This window comes from Microcaecilia unicolor, chromosome 3 (genome assembly GCF_901765095.1).
Source record: "Microcaecilia unicolor chromosome 3, aMicUni1.1, whole genome shotgun sequence".
In the NCBI taxonomy this organism is placed as follows: Eukaryota; Metazoa; Chordata; class Amphibia; order Gymnophiona; family Siphonopidae; genus Microcaecilia; species Microcaecilia unicolor.
In genome coordinates, this window is record NC_044033.1 from 321999790 (window position 1) to 322024968 (window position 25179).

Below are 25179 nucleotides of genomic sequence, written 5' to 3' on the forward strand. Positions count from 1 at the left end.
GCTGGAAGAATCCACTGAGTCATAACCTAACATCTCCCAGCTGTGTCCTTTGGTCCCAGTGTGATGTTAAAAGGAGTTTACACATGGTATGTGACTCACGCCTTCTAACAGCTCTCTTTCTCTCTCAGGGGAGGATCAGGGAGGCAAGTTACTCTTTACTGTGTCACTGAGACCCCTCTTTATATTCACAGGCTCCAATCCCATCACTGTCACTGTATGCCACTGAAATCCTGCTCACATTCACAGGCTCTAATCCCATTCTATCACTCTCACTGTGTCACTGAGACCCCTCTTCATATTCAGAGGCTCTAATCTCATCTCTGTCACTCTCACTGTATCACTGAGACCCCTCTTCATATTCACAGGCTCTAATCCCACCTCCATCGCATTCACTGCGTCACTGAGACCCATCCTCATATTCACAGCCTTTAATCCCATGTCTGTCACTCATATTATGTCACTGTAACCCCTCCTCACATTCATAGGCTGTAATCCCATTTATTTTCTTCTCCAAAATTATTTTAAAATAACTGCTAATGTTTTTTTTTTACTTTCATTCAACAGTACCTTTTCTTTACAAGATTAGTCCAAGCTGAAAAATCAGATCACAGATTGTATATAATGAACCTGAACAACACAGCTCACAGGTAGCTTCTCATCCTGATTATATATCACCCCCCAGAGCCTGACTCTCATTCCCAGTCTAGCACATATCGGATTCTCAGAGCTCCAGCATTTCTACCCCCTTCATTGAGACGAGGAGAAAAATACGGCTTTAGTTTTTCAGTGAAAGTTTCAGTGAAGGTGAAGAGATGAGATTTATTGTCTGCATTGTAAAATGAGACCTTTCCTGCCTCATAGTCCAGGAAAATCCCTACTGCATGGGGTTTCATGCACTGGTGGAGCAGGGTCAAAGGGGTGGTCCAGGCCCAGTATTTATCTTCATCTCTCAGATTCATTGTCCAGTATCCATCCTCAGTTGATAGTCTGATCTGCCCCTTCTGTCTGACAGAGTCTTTACAAACCCCCAATGTCCATTCAGTCTTGTCTCCCACCTCTACCTCCCAGTAATGCCTCCCCCAGGTGAAGCTCTCACCAGTAGCATTCCTAGGTGGGCTGACACCCAGGGCGGATCGCCGATGCACCCCCCCCCCCGGCGAAATGTCAGAGCCAACAGGCGCGCGCTGCAGCACCCCCCCCCCCCAGCAGCGTGTACCCGGGGTGGACCGCACCTACCGCCTCCCCCTTGGTACGCCAGTGGCTCTCACACCCCAGGACACAGACACATATCTCAAATCTCTGGGGAATGGCTGGCATGTTCTGTCTTGTGTCTGTGTGTCTGACGCTTTTCCTATCCGCAGACAAGATGAGCTGAGGATGAGAAGTTTCAGGATTCAGAGTAACGTTCACTACAAGGAAGAAATATATAAAATTATTTATTTATTTATTTATTACAAAACTTAAATTCCATTTAATCCATAGTTCTTAGCAGATTTATTTATTTATTTGTAGCATTTGTATCCCACATTTTCCCACCAATTTGCAGGCTCAATGTGGCTTACATTTGCCGTAATGGCGGTTGCCATTTCCGGATAACAGAATTACAAGTGGTAATGCATTAAGTTGCATACATACATGGTAACATACATGTAGCATAACATAAGTGGAACAGATCATGATATGGATATATATTGTGTGCATATACATGGTAAGGGAGAATAAATTATGGTAATACATGAAAGTTCCTGAGTAAGAAATTGGGTTGTGTCATACTTTAGGTCATCGGCTATGGAGAGACCATATTCGACATAAAGTTTGAAGTGGTAATGCTTATTTATTAATGGCAAAGAGGTTATTCAGTCAAGTGATAAGATTCCAGTTATGTCTATGTCGTGTAAAGTGTCAATATTTAGTGTTTAAGATGTATGTTTATGGTATGCCTTCTTGAACAGATCTGTTTTCAATAGTCTTCGGAAGATGGTTAGGTCTTACGTTATCTTTATGGTCTTTGGTAGTGCGTTCCACAGCTGCATGCAGATGTATGAGAAACTGGTTGCGTATGTGGATTTATATTTTAGCCCTTTACAGTTAGGGTAATGGAGATTGAGGAATGTGCGTGCTGGTAGGCAGGTCTATAAGGTCTGACATATAGTTCGGGGCTTCCACCACCGCCAACTCCAGGCTCCGCCCTTTCTGCCTCGCCTCACCCTATGCGTGGAATAAACTCCCTGAGCACATACGCCAAGCCCCCTCCCTCCCCATCTTCAAATCCTTACTCAAAGCCCACCTCTTCAATGTCGCCTTCGGCACATAACCACTCTACCTCTACTCAGGGAATCTAGTCTGCCCCAACTTGACATTTCGTCCTTTAGATTGTAAGCTCCTTTGAGCAGGGAATATCCTTCTTTGTTAAATTGTACAGCGCTGCATAACCCTAGTAGCGCTTTAGAAATGTTAAGCAGTAGTAGTGAACGATTTTGTGGACCAGGGTGCAGACTTTGAACGCAATTCATTCTTTTAGTGGAAGCCAGTGTAGTTTCTCTCTTAGGGGTTTGGCGCTTTCATATTTCGCTTTCCCAAATATGAGTCTGGCTGCTGTATTTTGAGCGGTTTGAAGCTTCTTAATGATTTGTTCTTTACATCCAGCATAAATGGCATTGCAGTAGTCTAGGTGGCTTAACACCATTGATTGTACTAGGCTGCGGAATACTTGGGAAGAAAGGTTTGATTCTTTTAAGTTTCCACATTGAGTAGAACATTTTTGTTGTTGTATTTTTCGCATGATCTTCAAGTGTGAGATTTCAGTCAATTGTGACTCCCAAAATTTTTAAGCTGGCTGAGACCGGGAGGGTGTAATCCAGGGTGTTTATGGTATTGGGTTTGTTTGTATTATATTGTGAGGACAGGATGAGACATTGTGTTTTTTCTGCATTCACAAAATTATGTTCATAATATAAAAAACAAAACAAACATACAACATAGCATAACACAATTACAAATAAAATCAATTGAATAAACATGAGCAGACACTTCTCACTGGCTTTTCACATTCCCACTTCTAATCTTCATTGGCAGTATTCAATATACTAGCAATCATTCATTCACAAGCTTATTGCTTAATAGATCTTTAATTTATCCTATGGGTCTCCTCCACTGAGCCAGTTAAAGAAATAAAAATACTAATTAGCTCACTCACTCACAAGCTACATAAGATGTAAGGTGTCAGAAACAGCTGATCATACCAGGAACTTCGCTGAACGAAGGCGCTACTCCGGCGCTGAAGAACACTCTCTTCGGCTGGCGGGGTTCGGGGACCCCCGCCAGCAAAAAGGTATCTGATGCGGCAGCGGGGCGGGCGGCGACGGCGGGGGAGGGTTGGTGGCGGGAGGGGGGTTCAAGGGGATCGTCGGCAGGGGGGCCAGGGCCAAATCTATGGGGCCCAGGCTCCCTCAGGCCCCACGTAGCTACGCCACTGCTGATGGCACCTCTGAATCAGACTGTGCATCCGTGCACCCTTGTTACATTTATTTTTCAAGCTTATGAACAGTATCTCTTAATTCTTTTATATTGTTCCACTCCATTTTGTTCCACCAAAGCTAAGTGAATGGGTTTTGTTGGCATTGCCAGGCGAGAATCGCTAGTGAGGTTTGGTAAAAGAGGCAGTTGGTGAACAATATGCTTTTCTCTTTTTCACATATTGCTTGCAACATTTACAGCCCACTTTATCTTCTTTGGCTAGACTACATACTCATTTCCTCCCTTATGCCTTGTTTCTCAAGGTCCTGTACGGTGCATTCTGGTTCAGCAATTACAGATAACAGATAATATTCACAGCGTGTTCCCTCCAAGGTTGCAGCTCTCATCAAGAGAAGAATGTAATAATTCTTCTTTTTATGACCGATACAAACACTCCATTTTTCCATGGTTTCCTACTATACCCCACTGACACAAATTTTCCACTTTTCTTTGGTCCCCTACTGGACCTTTTCCACAGTAGCAATGTTCCCTAACAAACACATTTTGGAAGCAATATTAAGAATAATTCTGAAAATCACAAAAATGCTGTTAACATTTATTTTTGACTGGCTAATGAGGGAGGATATAATCTGAAGCATGAATGATTCTCACAGCTCGAGCAACCCATGAAAGGAGGCTTGAAAAAAAAAAAAGTCTCATCTCCAAAAATAGATAAATGTTTTAAAAGGCTAAGGTGTGTGTGCATGATGGATTAAAATTATAGCAATTAGAAAGGAAAAATTAATGGGATTACTGTGAACATGGTATGTGCACATAAATTACAAGTACATCAACTTAGAGGGTGGAAAAAATGTTCTGAGTAATAAACATCAAATTGAGGTGACACAAATATCAAAAAACCCTGTTTACTAAAAATTAACATGCGCTAACTGTGTAGATACCCATAGGAATACTATGGGCACCTACATGATTAGCACGCACTATTGTTTAGCATGTGCTAAAAATGCGAGTGTGCCTCTAACGTGGCTTAGTAAACAGGGCCCAAAATGTTTACTGGAATGGGGGTGGGGGACCTTTTTTTTGTTTTGAGATGTGACTTACAATATGTTTTTAACTGTATTTACTTGTGTTTTTTTTTTTTTACTTTATTACCTATGAGTTAATTTATTTTTAGGATAGCATTTAAAAGTTTCTTTCATAGATTAACATTTTGCATTTAATTTATATATTCATTCCTGAATTTTATGTATTACACTAAATATATTTATTTGTGATTATTTTTTAGATTATATTTAAACGATTTTAACAGTTGTTAAGGAAAATATACATTTCAGCACTAAATGGGCCTTTTACAAAGGTGCACTAACATTTTTAGCACATACTAAAAATAAGCATGAGGTAAACGCTAGAGATGCCCATATATTCCTATGCTCTTAAATGAAATATCACCCAAACAGCACACTGTGGGGACTAGTAATCAAAGCAAATAGTTAATGTCCCAAACATTTGTATCAAAAGCAGGATTTAGCAACATACCATCTGGTGCATGGGGAAAATCAGATTAGCTGCTTCTCACAACCATATGAACAATATTGTTCTCTCGCACAGGCGAAATGGTGTGGAGCAAATCCTCATATAATCCCCTTACTTCTTTATCAATGTTCTTACATCTTTTGTATATCAAAGGGCATTTACTCTCTGACCTTAGATGGAGGATAATCGATCACATTAGTATGGGATGGGAGGGTGGTAATACTGCTCAACTTTTAAACTTTAGGGAGCAGAAATGGATATTCAAGTTACAAACTTTAGTTCCTGACGGGCTTAATTCGGAAATTGATTGGTGGTCGATGATGTAATTGTATGGGCTGCTGTCTCATTGGTTGTTTGGTTGGGACTGATGATCCAATCGCATAGCTCTTTTTCTGATCAGCTGTAGCTCATTTATAAGCAAGGTTCGCGTAGAAACGCCGCGGCCATTTTCTGTTAGACAGGGTTATATGCAGGATGAAACGGTAATGATGTTATTTTAATGTGAGAAAGCGGATGGCTGTTTTTGTTAAGTGCAAATAGTAATGTTTATATGGTTTATGTTGCAGAGAGCCTCTTCCTTGATAAAGCACTATGCGAAACTTGGCCATGTCGGCGGGGGTTCCCTGTTACTGTTAAATTGCTGCCTTTTACAGATAAGTGAATGTTTGGAAATAATGCATATAATTATTCATATGAATTTGCACAGTTTTTGATATACAAAAGATGTAAGAACATTGATAAAGAAGTAAGGGGATTATATGAGGATTTGCTCCACACCATTTCGCCTGTGCGAGAGAACAATATTGTTCATATGGTTGTGAGAAGCAGCTAATCTGATTTTCCCCATGCACCAGATGGTATGTTGCTAAATCCTGCTTTTGATACAAATGTTTGGGACATATATTCCTATGGCCATCTCTAATGTTTAGCACACACTAATCATTAGCATGCACTAAAAATGCTAGTGTGTCTTTGTAAAAGAACCCCTGTTTACCAAGGTGCGTTAAGTGTTTTTAGTGCACCTACACTTACCATGTAGGCGCCTATAGGGATATGTAGGCACATACATAGTTAACACACGTTAAAAATGTTAACGCGCCTATAACGCTGCTTAGTAAACAGGGTCCTTAGATTCTTAGCTACCCTTTGACCTATGATGTTTTTTGCATTCCCTGGCATGCATAAAATGGCTGCTGCAATGAATTGATTTTTAACGCTTTTTTAAAGCATTTATTCAGTGTGATTTCATACCCCTCTGTTTACTAAACCGCACTAGTGGCTGCTGTGCACTGCCGACAAAGCCCATTCACTTTCAATGGGCTGTGTCGGCATTGCTGGGCAGCAGGCCACTAGTGCGGCTTAGTAAACAGGGAGGTTAGTGTTTTGTATAATTACATTTTTGAGACGGTCATGTGCCCCTGCCCTGTACATTGCTATATATAGTGAAAACAATTAGACCTTTGAACAAACAGATTATTGAGCACCATAGTGCCATTAAAAGAAAGGTTTTAGAAAAACCATTAGTGGAGCACATGTGTGAAAGAGAGCATAAGTGTGATGAACTTAAATTCACTGTTACACATGGAGGGGCATAATCAAAAGGGACGTCCAAGTTTTATTGAGGACGTCCTCGCAAAACATCCAGAAGGAGGGGGACATTTTGCAGTATGCAGACTGGATGGACCGTACAGGTCTTTATCTGCTGTCATTTACTATGTCATTATCAGGCTTATTTTCGAAAGAGAAGGGCGCCCATCTTTCGACACAAATCGGGAGATGGGCGTCCTTCTCTCAGGGTCGCCCAAATCAGCATAATCAAAAGCCGATTTTCGGCGCCCTCAACTGCTTTCCATCGCAGGGATGACCAAAGTTCCTTTGGGCATGTTGGAGGTGTTGCAAAGGTGGGACTGGGGTGTGCTTAACAGATGGGCGTCCTCGACCGATAATGGAAAAAAGAAGGGCGTCCCTGATGAGCACTTGGCCGACTTTACTTGGTCCATTTTGTTTCACGACCGAGCCTCAAAAAGATGCCCAAACTGACCAGATGACCACCGGAGGGAATCGGGGATGACCTCCCCTTACTCCCCCAGTGGTCACCAACCCTCTCCCACCCTAAAAAAAACTTTAAAAAATGTTTTTGTCAGCGTCAAATGTCATACCCAGCTCCATGACAGCAGTATGCAGGTCCGTGGAGCAGTTTTAGTGGGTGCAGTACACTTCAGCCAGGTGGACCCAGGCCCATCCCCCCCTCCCCCCCCCCCCGCTACCTTTTACAATTGTGGTGGTAAATGGGAGCCCTTCAAAACCCACCTGAAACCCATTGTACCCATATGTAGGTGCCCCCCTTCACCCCTTAGGGCTATGGTAGTGTACAGTTGCAGGAGTGGTTTTGGGGGCGGGGGTTGGGGGGCTCAGCACCCAAGGTAAGGGAGCTATGCACCTGGGAGCAATTTGTGAAGTCCAGTGCAGTGCCCCCTAGGGTGCCCGGTTGGTGTCCTGGCATGTGAGTTGACTACGAATGCTGGCTCCTCCCATGACCAAATGGCTTGGATTTGGTCATTTCTGAGATGGGCGTCCTTGGTTTCCATTATTGCCGAAAACCGGGGACGGCCATCTCTAAGGTTGACCTAAATGTTGGGATTTGGGCGTCCCGAAAGTATTTTCGAAACGAAAGATGGACGCCCATCTTGTTTCGATAATACGGGTTTCCCCGCATCTTCGCCGGGACGTACTTAGAGATGGGCACCCTTAGAGATGGTCGTCCCCGTTCGATTATGCCCCTCTATATATATCCACCCTCAGATTTGCACGTTTTATTTTTTTGAAAGATAATTTTTTTCCATTTTCCCACATTTTTTTAACATTCATAATGTATTTTTCAGTGCATTTTACACATTTACAAACATTTTTCAGGTGATTGTTCCTGTTTTTATAATATTCTGCTCAATATTTTTATATATTTTTTAATATGTTTTGAAGGCTTTTTTAGGTAAAGGTATTAGTTTGACCTTTGCCCTGTATAAGAGGTATGACAGTGCAGGCAGTAGATTCAATGCTGTTGAACATCCAAAATCCAAGGAATAACATGTATAGAATGTTTGTACGTTTGGGAAGCTTGCCAGGTGCCCTTGGCCTGGATTGGCCGCTGTCATGGACAAGATGCTGGGCTCGATGGACCCTTGGTCTTTTCCCAGTATGGCATTACTTATGTACTTACTTATGTAACATGTGGTGATTCTGCTCCCTCTGTGAGAAAGAAGTGCTGTTCTGTAAGTACCCTGGATCATTGATGACATTCAAGAGAGTGTGTGTCTAAAAGTACTGTTTCAGTGTTGATCTTTTCAATTTTGATGACATAAGATATATGTTTACTTCAGGTTTTGGACAAGTTATAGCTATTAGGAGAATGTTAGTGCTGTATCCCCTCTAGGTATGTGGTCCCTTTTGGCGCATATTGACACTACCTTGTAAATGGTTTTAGCATTAATATATGCACTGTAAGATTGGCACACACTATCCCCCCTGTTTACTACTACTACTACTACTACTTGACATTTCTATAGCGCTACTAGGTTTACGCAGCGCTGTACAGTTTAACAAAAAGGACAGTCCCTGCTCAAATGAGCTTACAATCTAAAGGACGAAATGACAAGTTGGGGCAGTCTAGATTTCTTGAATAGTGGTTAGGTGCCAAAGGCGACATTGAAGAGATGGGCTTTGAGCAAGGATTTGAAGATGGGCAGAGAGGGGGCCTGGCGTATGGGCTCAGGGAGTTTATTCCAGGCATGGGGTGAGGCGAGGCAGAAAGGGCGGAGCCTGGAGTTGGCGGTGGTGGAGAAGGGTACTGAAAGGAGGGATTTGTCTTGAGAGCGGAGGTTACAGGTAGGAACGTAAGGGGAGATGAGGGTAGAGAGGTAAGGAGGGGCAGCAGATCGAGTGCATTTGTAGGTTAGAAGGAGAAGCTTGAACTGTATGCGGTACCTGATCGGAAGCCAGTGAAGTGATTTGAGGAGAGGGGTGATGTGAGTATAATGGTCCAGGCGGAAGATAAGACGTGCAGCAGAGTTCTGAACGGACTGAAGGGGGGATAGGTGGCAAAGTGGGAGGCCAGTGAGGAGTAGGTTGCAGTAGTCAAGGCGAGAGGTAATGAGAGAGTGGATGAGAGTTTGGGTGGTGTGCTCAGAGAGGAAAGGGCGAATTTTGCTAATGTTGTAGAGGAAGAAGCGACAGGTCTTGGCTATCTGCTGGATATGCGCAGAGAAGGAGAGGGAGGAGTCAAAGATGACTCCAAGGTTGCGGGCAGATGAGACAGGAATGATGAGGGTGTTGTCAACTGAGATAGAGAGTGGAGGGAGAGGAGAAGTGGGTTTGGGTGGGAAGACAATAAGCTCGGTCTTGGCCATGTTCAGCTTCAGGTGGCGGTTGGACATCCAGGCAGCAATGTCGGACAAGCAGGCCGATACTTTGGCCTGGGTTTCCGCAGTGATATCTGGTGTGGAGAGGTAAAGCTGGGTGTCATCAGCATAAAGATGATACTGGAAACCATGAGATGAGATCAGCGAGCCCAGGGAAGAGGTATAGATTGAAAAAAGAAGGGGTCCAAGGACAGATCCTTGAGGAACTCCAACAGAGAGTGGGATGGGAGTGTAGGAAGAGCCATGAGAGTGTACTCTGAAGGTATGGTGGGAGAGATAAGAGGAAAACCAAGAGAGGACAGAGCCCTGGAACCCAAATGAGGACAGTGTGTCAAGAAGTAAATTGTGATTGACAGTGTCAAAAGCGGCAGATAGGTCAAGGAGGATAAGGATGGAGTAGTGACCTTTGGATTTGGCAAGGAACACATCATTGCAGACATTAGATAGTGCCGTTTCAGTCGAGTGTAGGGGGCGAAAGCCGGATTGAAGCGGATCGAGGATGGCATGAGAGGAGAGAAAATCAAGGCAACGGCTGTGAACGGCGCGTTCAAGTATCTTGGAGAGAAAGGGTAGGAGGGAAATGGGGCGGTAGTTGGAGGGACAGGTAGGGTCAAGTGATGGTTTTTTGAGCAGAGGTGTGACTACAGCATGCTTGAAGTTGTCAGGGACAGTTGCAGTGGAGAGAGAGAGGTTGAGGATATGACAGATGGAGGGAGTGACAGTAGGAGAGATGATGTTAAGTAAGTTGGTGGGGGTGGGGTCTGAGGAACAGGTGGTGCATTTCGAGGAGGAAAGAAGATGGGCGGTTTCCTCTTCGGTGATATCAGGAAAAGAGGAGAAGGAGGCATGGGTTGGTTGGTTGAGGGAGTGGGCTATAGGGTGAAGAGGAGGAGATGGTTTGGTGGTGAATTCGAGGTTGATCTTCTGCACCTTGTCGCGGAAGTAGTCAGCCAGTGATTGAGGAGTGAGGGGGGGTGGGAGCGGAGGGGACTTTGAGGAGGGAGTTAAGGGTGGCAAAGAGACGACGAGGGTTAGAGCTGAGGGTTACTAAGCCATGCTAGCCGCTGTCGGTGTGTTAATGCTAACACAGCCCATTCACTTTCAATAAGCTGTGGCAGCCGCTAGTATGGCTTAGTAAATGGGGGTGTAGCATGATATGAGTGTAATTGTCAGAGTTATTGATTTTGCTGGATCAGATACAAATGTATATATAAAATATATACAGATGCAAAGACTTTACATTCATCTTCCCCCTTCCTCCTGGAAACTACTGATAACAAAAACTAGCTGGGTGGATACCTAAGCCCATCAACACATCTCCAAAGAACAAAACTCTAAAGATGGACAGCAACAGGGGCATAGCTATATGGGGCCATGGGGCATGGGCCCCCATAGATTTGGCCCTGGCACCCCCCTCCCGCCGCCAACCCTTCCCCGCCGTGCAGGACATCAGACTCACAGAAACAGAAGCCTGCCCTTGCAGATCAGCAATGCGGCTGCGCTGGAGAAGAGGACTTCTGCTGGCGGGGGTTGGGGACCCTTGCCAGCAAAGGTACCCGATGATGATGGCGGGGGAGGGTTGGCGGCGATGGGAAGAGGGGGACGAAAGGGTTGGCGCTGGGGGGGGTCATAGGTGGTGATGGCGGCGGGAAGGTTAAAAAATGGCAGGCGGGGGGGTTAAAAATGGCGAGGGGGTCGGAGGCGCCGGGGGACTAAAATGTGCCCCCTCACCTTGGGCTCTCCCGCCGAAGTCTGGCTATGCCCCTGGATAACAATCACAGAGACTAGAAATAACAAAAGACAGCAAAACTCAACCTAAAAAGCCTACCTATTCTCAGACAATCCCTCAGACTGAAAAGCCCATCTACCTATCTAATCTGACAAAAGAAGCCCACTTACTCTCAGACAAAGACTCTTTTAATCCTGTCAGATGCCTTCTGGATGTGTATCTACCAGCAGATGTCCAGACAGAAAGTCTTATGATGTCATTAAACATGTGACCAGTTACCATGCTCCATCTCAAAACTAGATGAAACCAGTTTTCAACTATCCCTGAGTGTTCATTGGATCGAGTACACCCCACCTGTTTTCAGCCTATGGCCTAACAAGATATTATAAAAAGCCTGGAACATGTTCAGTTCTCTCTTCTCTCTTGCGCTCTGGTCCTGCTCTCTTTGTCTGCTTCCTGATCTGGATCTTCACTGAGCCTGCCCTTGCTAGACTACACACACATCCCTGACAAGACTTTCTCCAGGCTCCAGCAACAACTCTGCAACAAAAAGACTTCTTTTCTAGCAAGGATCTCCTTCATCACTCCAACCAGCAGCCTCCATCAAAGTGAGTTACCATTATCCAGCCTAATTTATAATTCAGACTTTTTAATCTTGAAAAGCACATTTCCCTTGTGAAAGATTCCTAAAAACTGCCTCTCTCTCGTAACATTATTACATTACCTGTATTGTAAATAAATATTTAAAAGTTAAATATATGGTCTTTATGTTCTGAGCACATGTCCTTAAACCTTACAAGTGCAGGTTAATGTAATTCAACAAATATAGTATTTAATTCCCCCTTTTCTTACATATTCTTATCATATTACCTTATATTTAATTGGTGGAGAAATAGAATAGAATATAGAATATTATATATACTAGTAAAGGCCCGTTCCTGACACAAATGAAACGGCGCTAGCAAGTTTTTCCTCGGAGTGTGTATGTTTGAGAGAGTGTATGTGAGAGTGACTGTGTGTGAGAGAGAGAGAGAGAGAGTGAATGTGCGAGTGTGTGTTTGTGAGAGAGAGAGAGAGTGAGTGGGTGCGAGTGTGTCTGTGAGAGAGTGTGTGTGTGAGAATGAGAGTGTGTGCAAGTGCGTATGTGAGACACAGTGTGAGAGAGAGAGAGTGTGTTTCACACAGATACAGTGTGTGCGAGAGAGAGTGTGTGTGTGAGACACAGACTCTGTGAGACTGAGTGTATGAGACCAAGAGAGTGTGTGAGTGACTGTGTGACACATAAGAGCGAATGTGATACAGTGTGAAACATAGAGTGTGTGAGTGTGAGAGAAAGACATTGACTGTGAGAGAGAGAGTGTGTGAGTGTGTGTGTGTGTGACAGAGATACCTCCCCCCCCCCTGGTGTCTGCCCCCCCCCCCCCCTCTCTCTGGTGTCTGAGTGTTACTGTGCAGGACACTGAGCTCTGGCTGTGCTTCACGGAACTGACCAATCCTATTTAATAGAATGCACCTCCAACATTCTGAAGCCGAGAAACCTCGTGTGGTTGGTCACTTCTGCTTGTGACGAACCCGGAAGTACGTGATGTCAATTCAGGAGATGGATACAGAGAGCAGGAATGCCTCAGCCATGCAGTCAGCTTCAGAATGTTGGAGGTGTGTTTTATTATATAGGATATTTATATATTATTATTATATTATTATTTTTACAGGGGGGGGGTGTATTTCATTATATGAGGTTTGTCACTTTTGCTTTTAATTTTTGTTTTAGTTTTGTTGTGTATTTTTACTTTGGTACTTCTTATTTCTTATATGATTTACAAGCATGGTGTAAAAATTTGTGTATTGTATTTTAATGATATGCTTTATACATAAGTGTTTATTAATGATTTTGATGTTTTTAATAGTGCTATTTGTTTGCTTGTTAGTTTCTGCCCCTGATGCAGCCTGAGGGTGAAACGTGGCCATGTCGGGTGTCTTGAATTCATAAACCTGCACAGCATTTCATTGATCTTGGTCTGCATGCAAATCTCTCTCATGAATATTTATTGTGGATATCCTAAAAACCTGACTGTTTGGGGTCCAGGAACAGGTTTGGGAACCATTGCCCTAGGTTGTAACTATTATTTCTATATCTCTACTAGATGTACACATACACATAGATTGTCCAAAGTGATGCATGTGGGAAAGAGGAACCAAATTAACGGCCATGCACTAATGTTGTCATTAGTGCACAGCCATTACCAAAAATTAGCATGTGAGCACTTGCCACCACCTATTAGGTAGGCAGTAAAGGCTCACGTGCTAATCCCACACTAATCAGTTAGCATGCAGTAATGTGGCTGTGCTGATTCATGCTGTCATGCCTGCTCTCCTCCCAGAAACACTCCCTCAAGGAAAAATGAAGAAAAAAAATTTTAGCACATGGTTTGAGTGGACACATTGGGCTTTTACTGAAGGACGTCTCAGCGCGTCCCACAGTAAGACCTTTTAAGCAACAGTTAGTATACACTAGTGCTTACTGCAGCTTAGTAAAGTGAGCCTATAGTGAATAAATATGACAAAGTGTACAGAGGAGCAGAACATGCTTAGGAGTGGGACATAGGTGGGGCCTACCACCTCAGAATCCTCTCAGACCAGGCCCAACCCACACCCTTACTGTGCAACCAACACTTCTTTCTTTGGTGCCTTACACACACCAGAGCTGCCAAGGGGGCCAACCTTTCAAGCGGAAGACTTAGGGCCCACCCAGAGCTCTGGCCCACTTAGCTCTGCCCCAGCACATGCTGATTTGCAGCCAGGGGCACCAGAAGTAGCCTCCCCTTCAGCAGCAGCAGGAGATGACATCATATGAAGGCATTTCCTGCTGTCACTGGAAAGGGAGGCTGTTCATTGGGCGGTCCTGGTTCTCCGGCGGGAGATAACCCACAAAAGTGAAAGGCTTGGCAAGTCTGCACACACACACACACACACACACACACACACACACACACATATGCACACTCTCTGTCTCTGCATCATATATCACCACTGTTCTAGCCATCCCCAACACCGACAAGCCTCACCCCACACAATCCCACATATTGCACCACCCCTGTGCCCCTGATATACACAAACCCGTAGCTCACACCTCAGATATCTCACCCACAGCAGACACATGATCTGGAAATCGAAACGATGAGTGAGGTGATTAAATTTGTAGATGACACAAAACTATTCAAAGTTCTCAAAACACGTGTGGATTGTGAAAAATTGCAGGAAGACCTTAGGAAACTGGCAGAGTGGGCATCGAAATGACAGATGAGATTTAAAGTGGATAAATACAAAGTGATGCACATCTTGGCAGATAGGACAGTCTAATAAGTCCTAATAAACTATTGGGAAGAATAATCCAAATCATAGTTACCTAATGCTGGGGTCCACCTTAGAAGTCAGCACTCAAAAAAAAAAAGATCTAGGTGTCAATGTAGACAATATGCTGAAATCTTCTACTCAGATCTCCAGCGATAAACCCAACAGGGCAGAACCCATACCACCAGAACAGTTAAAAAAAATGGCTCGCCAATGCTCAAAGGAAATGGTATTTAAATTATATGCACACTGTAAAAGCAAAAGGGGGGACAATGTGCTTGGCACATGCACAGAAGTGTTTCATGGTAAGCTCAGCTCTTGTGCCAGGCAAACCAAAATCTGAAGCACACATTAGCGTCCGTTTTTTTGTTTTGTTTTGGGTTTTTTTTTTTTTTACTTGGGAGGCTTATGTTTAAGTGTAGGAAACAGGCACCAATGTGTTTTCACTTCCGGGTTTGCTCTGACTCGCAGTCAGGGGCGTAGCCAGACTTCGGCGGGAGGGGGGTCCAGAGCCCAATGTGAGGAGGCACATTTTAGCCCCCCCCCCCCGGTGACGCCGACCCCCCGCCATTGCCGACAACCCGCCGCCATTGCCGACCCACCAACAACAACAACTTTGACTCCCCCCTCCCGCCGCTGCCTACTTTTTCTGGTGGGGGACCCCAACCCCCGCCAGCCGAGGTCCTCTTCTTCCCACGCAAGGCTTCGTTCTGACTGTTTGTGACATCCTGCTAGACTCGCAGAAACAGAACGAAGGCTTCATTCTGTTTTCTGTGAGTCTGACGTCCTGCACGTACAACGTGCAGGACGTCACAGTCAGTCAGAACGAAGCCTTTGCGGGAAGAAGAGGACCTCGGCTGGCGGGGGTTGGGGTCCCCTGCCAGCACAGGTAGGCGACAGCGGGTTGATGGTGGGGGGGGGGGGTCGAGAGGGTCGTCGGCAGGGGGGTCTAGGGTCAAATCTACGGGGGCCCAGGCCCCCGTGGCCACGCCACTGACTCGCACACATTTGTCTTTCACTACCAGCACTTAGGGGGGCTTGCACAGGCAGATTTTAAAGAGAATCATGAGAAATCCTCTCTTCAAACACCCTAATGCCTGCTCTGAGCTGGCATTAGTTTTCAGGGGTAAGGGTGGCTTTGTTTTGTGCGCTGTTGTCTGAGCATTGGGAGGGAATAGGAAATGACCTCATTAACATCCGTTTGACTACATTTGCACGCTGTTAGCGCTAATCTTTGGCACATACATTGTCTCCTGTGCTAGAGCCCTCTGAGCATTTTGCACTAATGCCAACGGATCTAGAGCCGGCACTATATTTTAAGCATCGGCCCATGAAACTATATGGTTTTAAGACCAATTTTAACCTTTTCAGAAGGATTCTCTTCTAAGGCTGGGGGTACTGAATTCCAATGTTGTGGGCTCCGGCAGCCTTGCTGAACCCATTTCCCCCTCTTCAACCCTCAGCTTAAAGCTAGCTCTCACCCCAGGGATACCTTGATATCATTGGTGGTCCTGAGGCGAGGGCTATCTTTAAGGTAGGGGTTGGGGGGGGGGGTAGGTTCAGTGAACCTGGGAGGGACCTTAAGCTAGGAGTGAAGGATCCTGCTGTGCGAGCTCTGGAGTATCAGACCGCTGCATTGCAACCCAATGCTCCTGGGAGTTAAAATAACTCCATCTTTTATTTTACTGTGCTATCTGGGCCATAACGTGACTTGTTGTGTATCACCGCAAGTCGCACTATGGCATTTAAATAGCAATGAACCCCCCAGTCACACTATAGTATTTACATAGTAATGACCCCCCCTCTGAAGAGTACACAAGCTCTATTTTACCCTGTAGTCGTGACCAATTAACTCAGGCTTGTTCCTGTTCAGTGAGGAGGTTCAGAGTCAGTAGCCACGTACACCTGGTCTGAATCAAGTGCAGGAAATATAAACTAAATTTATAGGATTAACCAGAACGAGTCAGACACCAATTTTGTTTCAAAACGTGTGCTGTATTAGTCAAAAGTTTGAATTGTACACATAACACACTGTTTTATCAGTTTTCAAATTTGTTTTACAGGTAATTTTCAGTGAAACATCTCAATTAAAGAAAGGGGTACCCCCAGCTTTTATCCAGGACCTATCAAGTAAGTACAAATAACAATTTCTTTATTTTTTTAGTTAATTAATTCTTTGATTTTATTTTCCTCTAGCAAGAAAATGCTATGTTTTATAGGCTCTCCAGACCCAGACTTCACTTCTTCAGGTAGGTATGACTTTAATTAATAAATCACTCTATTCTCTGCCTACCCCTAATAGTCCCACTGTGGGCACATGCAGACATTTCACTTAGCTGTGATCTGTTGACTTAGACTTCGGTCTTTCTTGATCATTGGGCCCTTTCGACATCCAGTACTGTTTACGCCACCGCAGGAGTTACCAGCTTACACTTTAAGAACTCAAATGAGAAAAATCCTACCTCCTTATCCTTATTAGAAGACAATCCCTAGCACTGGGTCATATTACATTTATATTTGGGCACTATAATTAAATGAAATACATAAACAATTCCCTATCTTCCAGGCCTTATGCTGAAGAAGGAACTATGCATTCACTCACACAAGCATTCACACTCAGGGCCAGATGCACTAAACTAAACGAGCCAATTGCGAGCGAGTACTAAATCCTGACATGCAATAAAGGCTTCTCCGAGGCATTTTCCGATCACAGTAGCAGCTAACGAAAAAGGCATGCAAATGAGCAAATTAGTCAACCCGATGCGATGCACTACACTTTCAGACCCCCATTTACCTTGGAAACCCTAACGCGAGTCTGCACCTCTCGTTAGGGGAAAAGAAAAAAAATCGGGAAAAATAAGTGTATGTCACATGGCAAAAGCAGGAAGCTAAACAGGTGCAACCTGGTCAGGAACTGGATGGGTCAAAGTAGGGGACCAAAATCAGTGATGTAACCTTTTGCTGTATTGTCCATGTGAAAGTGATTGGAGGGCATGAAATTATCTCAACAGCCCAATGGAGAGAAAGACCCCAACCCAATTGGATAATATATAATATATGAATGGGGTCAGTCACTTTCTCTCTCTCCCCCCTCTCTGGAGGCAAATGCCTGGTGGAGGTATCTATATTAGATAAATGGCAAGTTATGCCCTCCCTATGTGGGGCCACCCATGTGGTGAAGGTGTATGTCACATGGCAAAAGCAGGAAGCTAAGCAGGTACAACCCTGATCAGGAACTGGATGGGTCAAAGTAGGGGACCAAAATCAGTGATGTAACCTTTTGCTGTATTGTCCATGTGAAAGTGATTAGAGGGCATGAAATTATCTCAACAGCCCAATAGAGAGAAAGACCCCAACCCAATTGGATAATATATGAATGGGGTCAGTCTCTTTCTCTCTCTCCCACCTTTCTGGAGGCAAATGCCTGGTGGAGGTGTGTATCTCAGATTAGATAAATGGCAAGTTATGCCCACCCTATGTGGGGCCACCCACGTGGTGAAGGTGTATGTCACATGACAAAAGCAGGAAGCTAAGCAGGTGCAACCCTGGTCAGGAACTGGATGGGTCAAAGTAGGGGACCAAAATCAGTGGTGTAACCTTTTGCTGTATTGTCCATCTGAAAGTGATTAGAGGGCATGAAATTATCTCAACAGCCCAATAGAGACAAAGACCCCAACCCAATTGGATAATATATAATATATGAATGGGTCAGTCACTTTCTCTCTCTCCCCCCTCTCTGGAGGCAAATGCCTGGTGGAGGTATCTATATTAGATAAATGGCAAGTTATGCCCTCCCTACATGGGGCCACCCACATGGTGAAGGTGCATGTCACATGGCAAAAGCAGGAACCTAAGCAGGTACAACCCTGGTCAGGAACTGGATGGGTCAAAGTAGGGGACCAAAATCAGTGATGTAACCTTTTGCTGTATTGTCCATGTGAAAGTGATTAGAGGGCATGAAATTATCTCAACAGCCCAATAGAGAGAAAGACCCCAACCCAATTGGATAATATATGAATGGGGTCAGTCTCTTTCTCTCTCTCCCACCTTTCTGGAGGCAAATGCCTGGTGGAGGTGTGTATCTCAGATTAGATAAATGGCAAGTTATGCCCACCCTATGTGAGGCCACCCACATGGTGAAGGTGTATGTCACATGGCAAAAGCAGGAAGCTAAGCAGGTGCAACCCTGGTCAGGTAACTGGATGTGTCAAAGTAAGGGACCAAAATCAGTGATGTAACCTTTTGCTGTATTGTCCATGTGAAAGTGATTAGAGGGCATGAAATTATCTCAACAGCCCAATAGAGAAAAAGACCCCAACCCAATTGGATAATATATAATATATAATATATGAATGGGGTCAGTCACTTTCTCTCTCTCCCCCCTCTCTGGAGGCAAATGCCTGGTGGAGGTATCTATCTCATATTAGATAAATGGCAAGTTATGCCCTCACTATGTGGAGCCACCCACATGGTGAAGGTGTATGTCACATGGCAAAAGCAGAAAGCTAAGCAGGTGCAACCCTGGTCAGGAACTGGATGGGTCAAAGTAGGGGACCAAAATCAGTGATATAACCTTTTGCTGTATTGTCCATGTGAAAGTGATTGGAGGGCATGAAACTATCTCAACAGCCCAATAGAGAGAAAGACCTCAACCCAATTGGATAATATATAATATATGAATGGGGTCAGTCACTTTCTCTCTCTCTCCCCCCTCTCTGGAGGCAAATGCCTGGTGGAGGTATCTATCTCATATTAGATAAATGGCAAGTTATGCCCTCACTATGTGGGGCCACCCATGTGGTGAAGGTGTATGTCACATGGCAAAAGCAGAAAGCTAAGCAGGTGCAACCCTGGTCAGGAACTGGATGGGTCAAAGTAGGGGACCAAAATCAGTGATGTAACCTTTTGCTGTATTGTCCATGTGAAAGTGATTAGAGGGCATGAAATTATCTCAACAGCCCAATAGAGAGAAAGACCCCAACCCAATTGGATAATATATGAATGGGGTCAGTCTCTTTCTCTCTCTCCCACCTTTCTGGAGGCAAATGCCTGGTGGAGGTGTGTATCCCAGATTAGATAAATGGCAAGTTATGCCCAACCTATGTGGGGCCACCCACATGGTGAAGGTGTATGTCACATGGCAAAAGCAGGAAGCTAAGCAGGTGCAACCCTGGTCAGGTAACTGGATGTGTCAAAGTAAGGGACCAAAATCAATGATGTAACCTTTTGCTGTATTGTCCATGTGAAAGTGATTAGAGGGCATGAAATTATCTCAACAGCCCAATAGAGAAAAAGACCCCAACCCAATTGGATAATATATAATATATGAATGGGGTCAGTCACTTTCTCTCTCTCCCCCCTCTCTGGAGGCAAATGCCTGGTGGAGGTATCTATCTCATATTAGATAAATGGCAAGTTATGCCCTCACTATGTGGGACCACCCACATGGTGAAGGTGTATGTCACATGGCAAAAGCAGAAAGCTAAGCAGGTGCAACCCTGGTCAGGAACTGGATGGGTCAAAGTAGGGGACCAAAATCAGTGGTGTAACCTTTTGCTGTATTGTCCATCTGAAAGTGATTGGAGGGCATGAAACTATCTCAACAGCCCAATAGAGACAAAGACCCCAACCCAATTGGATAATATCTAATATATGAATGGGTCAGTCACTTTCTCTCTCTCCCACCTTTCTGGAGGCAAATGCCTGGTGGAGGTGTGTATCCCAGATTAGATAAATGGCAAGTTATGCCCACCCTATGTGGGGCCACCCACATGGTGAAGGTGCATGTCACATGGCAAAAGCAGGAAGCTAAGCAGGTGCAACCCTGGTCAGGTAACTGGATGTGTCAAAGTAAGGGACCAAAATCAGTGATGTAACCTTTTGCTGTATTGTCCATGTGAAAGTGATTAGAGGGCATGAAATTATCTCAACAGCCCAATAGAGAAAAAGACCCCAACCCAATTGGATAATATATAATATATAATATATGAATGGGGTCAGTCTCTTTCTCTCTCTCCCACCTTTCTGGAGGCAAATGCCTGGTGGAGGTGTGTATCCCAGATTAGATAAATGGCAAGTTATGCCCACCCTATGTGGGGCCACCCACATGGTGAAGGTGCATGTCACATGGCAAAAGCAGGAAGCTAAGCAGGTGCAACCCTGGTCAGGTAACTGGATGTGTCAAAGTAAGGGACCAAAATCAGTGATGTAACCTTTTGCTGTATTGTCCATGTGAAAGTGATTAGAGGGCATGAAATTATCTCAACAGCCCAATAGAGAAAAAGACCCCAACCCAATTGGATAATATATGAATGGGTCAGTCACTTTCTCTCTCTCCCCCCTCTCTGGAGGCAAATGCCTGGTGGAGGTGTGTATCCCAGATTAGATAAATGGCAAGTTATGCCCACCCTATGTGGGGCCACCCACATGGTGAAGGTGTATGTCACATGGCAAAAGCAGGAAGCTAAGCAGGTGCAACCCTGGTCAGGTAACTGGATGGTCAAAGTAAGGGACCAAAATCAGTGATGTAACCTTTTGCTGTATTGTCCATGTGAAAGTGATTAGAGGGCATGAAATTATCTCTACAGCCCAATAGAGAGAAAGACCCCAACCCAATTGGATAATATATGAATGGGGTCAGTCACTTTCTCTCTCTCCCCCCTTCTGGAGGCAAATGCCTGGTGGAGGTATCTATCTCATATTAGATAAATGGCAAGTTATGCCCTCACTATGTGGGGCCACCCACATGGTGAAGGTGTATGTCACATGGCAAAAGCAGAAAGCTAAGCAGGTGCAACCCTGGTCAGGTAACTGGATGTGTCAAAGTAAGGGACCAAAATCAGTGATGTAACCTTTTGCTGTATTGTCCATGTGAAAGTGATTAGAGGGCATGAAATTATCTCAACAGCCCAATAGAGAGAAAGACCCCAACCCAATTGGATAATATATAATATATGAATGGGGTCAGTCACTTTCTCTCTCTCCCCCCTCTCTGGAGGCAAATGCCTGGTGGAGGTATCTATATTAGATAAATGGCAAGTTATGCCCTCCCTATGTGGGGCCACCCACATGGTGAAGGTGTATGTCACATGGCAAAAGCAGGAAGCTAAGCAGGTGCAACCCTGGTCAGGTAACTGGATGTGTCAAAGTAAGGGACCAAAATCAGTGATGTAACCTTTTGCTGTATTGTCCATGTGAAAGTGATTAGAGGGCATGAAATTATCTCAACAGCCCAATAGAGAAAAAGACCCCAACCCAATTGGATAATATATGAATGGGGTCAGTCTCTTTCTCTCTCTCCCACCTTTCTGGAGGCAAATGCCTGGTGGAGGTGTGTATCCCAGATTAGATAAATGGCAAGTTATGCCCACCCTATGTGGGGCCACCCACGTGGTGAAGGTGTATGTCACATGGCAAAAGCAGGAAGCTAAGCAGGTGCAACCCTGGTCAGGTAACTGGATGTGTCAAAGTAAGGGACCAAAATCAGTGGTGTAACCTTTTGCTGTATTGTCCATGTGAAAGTGATTGGAGGGCATGAAATTATCTCAACAGCCCAATAGAGAGAAAGACCCCAACCCAATTGGATAATATATGAATGGGGTCAGTCACTTTCTCTCTCTCCCCCCTCTCTGGAGGCAAATGCCTGGTGGAGGTATCTATCTCATATTAGATAAATGGCAAGTTATGCCCTCCCATGTGGGGCCACCCACATGGTGAAGGTGCATGTCACATGGCAAAAGCAGGAAGCTAAGCAGGTACAACCCTGGTCAGGAACTGGATGGGTCAAAGTAGGGGACCAAAATCAGTGATGTAACCTTTTGCTGTATTGTCCATGTGAAAGTGATTGGAGGGCATGAAATTATCTCAACAGCCCAATAGAGAGAAAGACCTCAACCCAATTGGATAATATATAATATATGAATGGGGTCAGTCACTTTCTCTCTCTCCCCCCTCTCTGGAGGCAAATGCCTGGTGGAGGTATCTATCTCATATTAGATAAATGGCAAGTTATGCCCTCCCTATGTGGGGCCACCCACATGGTGAAGGTGCATGTCACATGGCAAAAGCAGGAAGCTAAGCAGGTACAACCCTGGTCAGGAACTGGATGGGTCAAAGTAGGGGACCAAAATCAGTGTTGTAACCTTTTGCTGTATTGTCCATCTGAAAGTGATTGGAGGGCATGAAACTATCTCAACAGCCCAATAGAGAGAAAGACCTCAACCCAATTGGATAATATATAATATATGAATGGGGTCAGTCTCTTTCTCTCTCTCCCACCTTTCTGGAGGCAAATGCCTGGTGGAGGTGTGTATCCCAGATTAGATAAATGGCAAGTTATGCCCTCCCTATGTGGGGCCACCCACGTGGTGAAGGTGTATGTCACATGGCAAAAGCAGGAAGCTAAACAGGTGCAACCTGGTCAGGAACTGGATGGGTCAAAGTAGGGGACAAAAATCAGTGATGTAACCTTTTGCTGTATTGTCCATGTGAAAGTGATTGGAGGGCATGAAACTATCTCAACAGCCCAATAGAGAGAAAGACCCCAACCCAATTGGATAATATATGAATGAGTCAGTCACTTTCTCTCTCTCCCCCCTCTCTGGAGGCAAATGCCTGGTGGAGGTATCTATATTAGATAAATGGCAAGTTATGCCCTCCCTATGTGGGACCACCCACATGGTGAAGGTGTATGTCACATGGCAAAAGCAGGAAGCTAAGCAGGTGCAACCCTGGTCAGGAACTGGATGGGTCAAAGTAGGGGACCAAAAGCAGTGATATAACCTTTTGCTGTATTGTCCATGTGAACAGGGCCAGTCTTAGGCTAAGGCAACCAAGGGGACCGCATAGGGCCCCTCACCCAAGGGGGCCCCGCTTGGCACACCCAAGGGGGCCCCGTGCAGCGCGCCTCAACTCTGCCTCACTCGTGCCTCTGCTCCGACCTCCGCCGCTGCTCGCCTTTGTCGCCTGAGATGATCCCCATTCCCGCAGCTCAGCGGCTCTGCTCCTGCCACCACCGGCACAGCACCCACTCCCGGCTTGGGCCTGCTGAGCCTGCCGTCAGCTCCCGAGTCCCCGGACCCCGGCGACTAACTGAGCGATGCCAACGAGCCAGCCCAGGCAGTGACGGCCCCGCCCCCGACGGTGATGACAGACAGTTGCAGCGCAACGGTTCACCTCCAGGCTCCAGCTTCCCACTCAATGTCCCGCCTTCTGATGTATTTCCTGTTTCCGGACGCGAGGGCGGGAGTCGCTGAGCGGGAAAAGCTGGAGCCTGGTCGGAGGTGGTGAGGATGCGAGGTGAGCCATCGTTGCTGACGCCAACAGTTGTGCACTTATGCCAAATCGAAATCGGATTCCATGCAGGCAGATCAGGAGAAGTGTCTCTCTCATCTAACGACGCTTGTGGACAGTGCAAGGGTTGGAAATGTCTGCCTCCCTGAGAGGAATTTGGCCCAACAACATTAGTTGCTGGAGAAGCTCAGCAAGTAAGATCTTCTGGCTTGGAAGAGGCTGTTTCTAACATATCTGGGTTATTTTCACATAGATCTGCAGATATTTCTCCTGATAAAAATTTGGATGGCAATAGCAGATTTAGCTAAAACACTGCTTCCAGTAATTAATGATATGACACCTCGAATTAATCATTTGGAAGCTAGACTGCAATCACAGGAAGAAAAGATTACTAAGCTAAAATCTGAGCATGGAAATCATGAAGTAGCAAAATCTGATATAAAGTAGGCATAATCAGTTGAAACTATTTAGTAACTGATGTGGCTAGTTGCTTCTCTGGTTTGATGGGTTACAGAGTAATAGGAGAATTTGAAAGTACTGGATCTTTTCTTAATATTTTTCCTTTATTCTCCTTTGTTATGAGAATTGGAACTACTAATTGTAGTGGACTTGAACTGAATAATTTCTGGGGAGGGGAAGTTTCATGATAGCATTGTACTTATTATTTAAATCAGTTTTGTTTGTACAAGTTTAGCTTCATTTGTCTTTATTTGAAATTTCATAAATAAAAAAAAGTTCTAAAAATGGAATAATCTTATCAATGGGGTGGAGCTAGGGTGGGGGCGGAGCTAGGTGGGGCGGGGCTAGAGTGGGGCCCCACCAAATTGGTCTGCATAGGGCCCCGCACTTGCTAAGACCGGCCCTGAACTCGACGATCTCGAGAATCGGGGTCGTCGGAATAATTTGCGCTTTCGCGGGGTGCCGGAGAGTGGAGGAGGAGAAGATGTGCCTACTATAATTCGTGCACTCTGTGAACGGATCCTGGGAGAAGCACTTACCCCGGGTGAATTGCTGATTGAGCGAGCGCATCGGTCGTTGGGAAAACCTATGGGAAACCGACCACGAGACATAGTAGTGCGCTTTGCGTTGCACCCTTTTAAAGAGCGCATCTGGCAACATTCCCGTAAATTGACCACGTTGGAATATAATGAAGCTCGGGTTTCAGTCTATCAGGACCTTTCGACTTACACCCTGGCACAGAGACGGGCCATGAAACCTGTCCTGGAAATTTTGCAAAAGGAGAGAATCGCCTACCGCTGGAGTTTTCCTTTTGCGGTGTGCTTCGCGTTGAGAGGCAAGCAACTTCGGTTCCGCCGAGTGGTGGAAGCCTGGCACAACCTTCATGAAGCAGGCCTAACTGCAACGGAGACTCCTCCGATGGGG

The 25179-nt window shown here is 45.1% G+C and overlaps 1 protein-coding gene across 1 annotated transcript; it reads right to left on the reverse strand.

The window, feature by feature from the left end:
* Positions 1–692: 692 nt before the first annotated feature.
* On the reverse strand, positions 693–24825 carry LOC115464692 (E3 ubiquitin-protein ligase TRIM39-like). Its single transcript, XM_030195050.1, has 4 exons — positions 24795–24825; positions 1269–1409; positions 1180–1184; positions 693–1091 (listed from the first exon to the last, which is right to left on the reverse strand). Exons 1-4 carry the CDS (start codon positions 24823–24825, stop codon positions 693–695), a joined length of 576 nt encoding a protein of 191 aa, XP_030050910.1.
* Positions 24826–25179: the final 354 nt, after the last annotated feature.

Coding starts and splice junctions, on each gene's coding strand:
- LOC115464692 (XM_030195050.1), bottom strand. CDS start 24,825: ATGCGCTCGCTCAATCAGCAATTCACCCGGG. Junction 1,410..24,794: donor CAATCAGCAATTCACCCGGG/GTAAGTGCTTCT, acceptor TCTTCCTTGTAG/TGAACGTTACTCTGAATCCT.